This window comes from Phaseolus vulgaris, chromosome 7 (genome assembly GCF_051622355.1).
Source record: "Phaseolus vulgaris cultivar YP4 chromosome 7, ASM5162235v1, whole genome shotgun sequence".
NCBI classification, from domain to species: domain Eukaryota; kingdom Viridiplantae; phylum Streptophyta; class Magnoliopsida; order Fabales; family Fabaceae; genus Phaseolus; species Phaseolus vulgaris.
In genome coordinates, this window is record NC_143504.1 from 9,017,340 (window position 1) to 9,022,837 (window position 5,498).

Below are 5,498 nucleotides of genomic sequence, written 5' to 3' on the forward strand. Positions count from 1 at the left end.
AAAATCACAATTGCAAATAATATTGTATAATATTTTAAAAAATACGAAAAAAGTGTAAAAAAATATTTCGGATACTGAAACATTCTATTAAATAATACTATAAAATAACACTTTATAAAATTTAAATTTACTAAAAAAAAATATTTAATTGGAAATTTTGATAAGAATGTATGTTTATTTTAAGCATGTAACTAAATAGAGTAATACATTTTTCATAAAACTAAAAGATATAAATAAAAATTGATAAAAGTAATATGAAAATAGGAATAAATACAATAATGTCATGTAATAGTTTCTTCCACAGGTGACACTTTTTTTTTATAATTTATACTCTCTCTTCTTGTATAATACTTGTTCTTTAAGTAAAAAAATATTTCTTTTTATATGTCAATTTTAAATTTGAAAGACATTATTTTTTTTGTAATTATACTTTTATTTCCATTTTTATTATGCATTGAAAATTATCTGAAGAAAAAAACTGAAAAAAGACATATAAGTAACTTATTTAAAATTTTATTGAAAATAAAAAAAATATTTTCATTAAATTTGGTGAAATAACTTTAAATAATTATTATACACTAACGGTGAGAGTAATAACATATGAAGCTCGGACACTCTCTTAAAAGACGTGTCGGTGTCCGATACGAGTATCAGATACCGACACTCGTATGACACCTGTAGGACACGTATCCGTGAAGTGTCCAATTCAAAAAGTATTTGTTAGATTTATGACAATTTTAGTACGATTCTAACACAATTTTAAAAAGAAAAAATATATTAATTTTTTTAAAAATCAAACTTTATACATATTGTATAAATTGTTATTATGATTATAAAAATAAGAAACAAATCCTTGTGAACTAGTCATGAAAAATATATTTTTACTCCAAAAATTTATATGGAACATACTTGTGCACATAAATCTTTATTATCAATTTATATAATTTATAATTATATAATATATAGATCTGTGTCCTATATTTTAGAAATTTTACGTATCTCTATGTCTATGTCGTATTAATGTCTGTGTTGTATCAGTTTCGGTGTCATAGATAATAACTAATAAATATTACTCAAAGGAGGTTCTTTAGGAGACATGAAGCAATACAAAAGATTTTAGATTTAAATAAATTATCTATTTTTATTTTTTTTACATTATAATAAAAAACTATTAACATATTAATTTATACCCATTCAATTAATAGTCAACAATGATAACCATTCATTATAAGAGATAAGAAAAGTATGAGTTGAAGGGTCTGATTCCCAATCCAATGTTCACACGGAGTAGCCCAATCCCATACACCCGAACTCGTGTGTAACCGCTATACCTTTGACTCCAATGCTCTAATCACCGATCATCACCACATCAGTGAAGCTTGAAACCCACGCAATCGCATCACGTGGATGGTCTCACACTCTCACTCCCTCGCTTTGGGGCACTTGATCTACTCAGAGGAAGGTTCCTACAACCACTGATATCAGCTTCCTTCTTTGACCGCAACACTATCCCAAACCCAAAGGAAAACCTCTCACATCTCTCCATTTTCCCAAATCACGCGTTTCTTTCCCTTCTATCACTCTTGGCTTAGGTTTTTCGTTCCGCGGCTCACTCTTCGAATCCTCTCACCCAGAGGTTCGATTCGTACCATGTAATTGTGGGTTTTCGGCTTCGCCACTTCTTTATTCCCAGAAATTTGCTTTCTATTTCCCTTGTTAGGCTTTTTGATTCCAGGGTTCGATCGCCGGTTTCGAGTACTTCAGGCTCGTCGTGTCATATTGTTTGGGGGTTTTGTTTTGATTTTGAGAGTGTTTTCTTGGTGTGGGTGATCGAGGTTGTTTGGTTTTTTCTTACGACTGAGAATGGGTGAAGCTTCGGGAGATGGCAACGCTGACTGTTTCAGCCAGATGATGGCGTCGATGCCTGGTTTTCGCTTCCATCCCACGGATGAAGAGTTGGTTATGTACTATCTGAAGCGGAAGATTTGTGGGAAGAGGCTGAAGCTCAACGTTATTCGTGAAACCGATGTGTATAGGTGGGATCCTGAGGAGTTGCCAGGTATTTGATCTCTCCTCTTTATACTTTATAATTTTTTTAAGTCGATGATTAACTGATTGTCATGGCGTTGACTGATTGTTAGATTAGAAGTTGATGTGTTGATGAGTATTCAGATCTTCATGTTGTCAATATTGGTTATGACAGTACCAATCGTTGACTTGGGTTTACTTCAATAGTGTTATTTGGTGTTGTGTTTTATTTGTAACTCTAATAGGCGGTCAGGTTATTGTTGTGGTTCTACATCTCTTAGTTGATATGGTGGGTATTTCGTAGGAATTAATGTTTCAATATTGTCAATGCTTTGGAGTTCTAAAGTTGTGGCTTGTCTTACACAAAAAAATTATAGATTTTGATATTATGTGCATCACTACTCATCTTGCATATTTTGTCCAATATTTCTTTAATCTGATTCATAAAACTCCGTCTCCCATTCGATTTTATTCTTGTTTGGATACTAGCTAATTAATGGCTTGAATATTTTGCAGGGCAATCCATACTGAAAACTGGAGATAGGCAATGGTTCTTTTTCTGTCCCAGAGATAGGAAGTATCCTAACGGTGCAAGGTCTAATCGAGCCACCAGACATGGTTACTGGAAGGCCACAGGAAGGGATCGTAATGTGATATGCAATTCTAGGGCAGTTGGAGTGAAAAAAACCCTGGTTTTCTATATAGGCAGAGCTCCTAGTGGCACGCGAACGGATTGGGTTATGCATGAATACACCATGGACGAAGAGGAGCTTAAGAGATGCCAGGGTGTTAAGGTACCATTTTAAGTGTTCATTTTGCTTCAAACTTCTTGATTTGTTTTCTTGATTGTTTTTATCATGGTAAGTGTAAATTTACTGACTTTGGATTTTTTTATATAAATTCATTATCAGGAATATTATGCACTTTATAAGGTTTTCAAGAAAAGTGGAGCTGGTCCTAAAAATGGTGAACAGTATGGTGCACCATTTAGTGAACAAGAGTGGGCAGCGGATGATGACATAGTGGATTTTAATATTAAGATAACTGATCAGGAGGCTCCAAATGTTGTCTCTGAGAATGGGAATGTACTGCATCCGTTGCTTGATGATGAAATCAACGACATCATTAGAGAAATTTTGGATGATGAGCTTGTCCTTGATCAGCAGCATGTGAATGGTTTTCTTGACTTTCCTCAGGTATGTGATCTTCTTAAAGTTTCTTATTTGATTTAGATCCACCTTCATTTCCTTTTTGTTTATTATGTGGGTAGGGTGAAGGGGTAGGAAACCTTTAGCATCATATACTATATATGTAATTATTTCTACTTTTCAAGTTCTGATTTTTTTTCTTCTATAAACTGATTCCTCTTACTAGTGGGATAAAGATTATTCTTGACGTTGGTTATAAACTGGCTTACAATAGGACAGCAAAAATTTGTAGCTTATTCATCTTGATCGGTAAAAATATGTGAAAAGCTGCTATATTTTGTGGTTTTGAATTTGTATGTGAATACCCAAAAATAATACAATTGAATATCTCTACTATAAATAAAGAATCTGGAAGGCGGTTTCATTTATTTGTTGATTGTAATGTTGGTCTTCCCTTTTTTCCTTTATCAGATTTTTCAAAGCTACTGATGATTTGTTGCCCTTTTAATTTCTACACGTCATTTCTGAAAGTCATTTACTGATATTTGTCCTAAAATTCTGTAGGTTGTTACTGAAGAAACACAAAGTACTGTTGTCGATCAGTTCTCTGAGGCGGTTATGTTCCCTGAGACAATCAATTCTTGCTGTGAATTTTTTGATGTGCAGCCCAGCTTTGAGTTCAACCAGCCAGTTACTTCTCATTTACAAGTTTCTGAAGCTTCTGAGGTTTCTTCTGCCTCCAACGTTAAAACAAAGGGGCTTGATTTGGATGAGGATGGCTTTTTGGAAATTAATGATCTCATTGATACTGAACCTACATTGGCAAATGTGGAAAATCCCGTGGAGCACCTGCGGTTTGAAGATGGGTTAAGTGAACTTGATCTATACCAAGATGCAGAGATGTTTCTTCGTGACCTGGGGGCAAATGAATATACAAATGCCCTTGTCAGCAACAATATCGAAAGTCAAACTTACCAGTTGCTATGCAATCCAGAGGATGCCAACCAAACTGTTGGTGAATTCTGGATTCATGGTGAAAGAAACACCCTGAGTCCATCAGAAGAAGGCTTTGTTGATTCTTTCTCGCTACCATCCGCAGGTATAGTCAACAGTACAAGATACAGTGTTGCTTCACTGCTAAAAAATTGATTTTACATTCTTTGAATCGGATGGAGATGCAGGCTTCCTATCTCATTTGTTCCGAGCTCTTCACAGTTTAATGCCCTTGATTGACATGCCAGCTTATGCATGGCAGAAACTTTCCTGGAGTATAAAATTTGTGCCATTTTGACAGCTTTTAAAACTCAAATTAAGTTTTCTGACTTTATATTCCCTCTGGGAAAATGAGAGCCGAGCCAGTTTCAAGTGTCTGTTTTGCAAAAATCTAAAACAAATGTCTTAGGCTATCCCCTAATATATGCTAGTTTTTTGTTTTTTTGGTCATGTTTTAGGTGTTGTATGTGAATCTCTCAGTTTTCCTGAGGAAGGCAATTACAATCAAAGTAGCACCGTGGAAGACGTTTCTACAAGTAGCTTCTCCTCTTCTCTCTGGGCCTTTGTTGAGTCAATACCTACTACTCCTGCATCAGCTGCTGAAAGTGCTTTGGTGAATCGAGCATTGAATCGAATGTCTAGCTTCAGCCGGGTAAAGATCAGGCACACAAACATTGCTGCAGGTAAAGAAACTGCAACTACGAAGAAAGCAGGCAGAAAGGGATTTTCATTCCTTTTCTTCCCTATTCTTATTGCTTTATGTGCTTTTTTGTGGGTTTTTGTTGGAAGCTTGAGATTATTAGGGAGATGTATCTCTCCTTGATTATTATATATATCATGTAAATCCAGAGTTTTACTGCTAGGCATATGTTGTCTGGGATGGCCCAGTTGTGGGACCTCCCCGTAATTGCCAAGCAGTGGTGTTCTAACATATTCTCAAAATAAAAAATATCTTTGTGAATATTGAGGGCATTATAAGGCGTGGGGTAAACCTAATGAGCCTTAATAGAAGAGATGACAATGTACAGGAATTTGCAGGGTGAAATGGTAACCAAGTTTCCAAACTCGTCTAATCTTATTTTTTAATTAGTTTATAAAGTTTGTTTTTGGGCCCATGTAAATCTTGTACTTTATTAACCTTGGAGAGCATTTTATTTTAGAGCATTTCATTTGTCGAATGTGTCTTTGTATTTGTGATGATCTTTTGTTTGTTCCTGCATTAGCATTAGATTGTTATTATTTAAGAAATAGCCGGTCTGCAAGTAAAGAGCTAAGCTAAGTCTGAGAATCTGGATGGTTGGACCGATAATCAGTCAGGTCATTAAACCT

At 34.8% G+C, this 5,498-nt stretch overlaps 1 protein-coding gene across 1 annotated transcript; it reads left to right on the forward strand.

The window, feature by feature from the left end:
- The first annotated feature begins 1,252 nt into the window (after window positions 1–1,252).
- On the forward strand, window positions 1,253–5,233 carry LOC137827624 (NAC domain-containing protein 17). The gene is made up of 5 exons (XM_068633838.1): window positions 1,253–2,059; window positions 2,545–2,822; window positions 2,940–3,224; window positions 3,741–4,275; window positions 4,628–5,233. The coding sequence occupies exons 1-5, from the start codon at window positions 1,864–1,866 to the stop codon at window positions 4,990–4,992; spliced, it is 1,659 nt and encodes a 552-aa protein (XP_068489939.1). The 5' UTR covers window positions 1,253–1,863; the 3' UTR covers window positions 4,993–5,233.
- The last annotated feature ends 265 nt before the right edge of the window (window positions 5,234–5,498 follow it).

What these genes read in the sequence shown, in the direction of transcription:
- LOC137827624 (XM_068633838.1), top strand. Translation starts at nt 1,864, where the DNA reads ATGGGTGAAGCTTCGGGAGATGGCAACGCTGACTGTTTCAGCCAGATG. An exon ending in GGATCCTGAGGAGTTGCCAG is followed by an intron (nt 2,060 to 2,544) that starts GTATTTGATCTC and finishes AATATTTTGCAG; the next exon opens with GGCAATCCATACTGAAAACT. An exon ending in AGAGATGCCAGGGTGTTAAG is followed by an intron (nt 2,823 to 2,939) that starts GTACCATTTTAA and finishes ATTCATTATCAG; the next exon opens with GAATATTATGCACTTTATAA.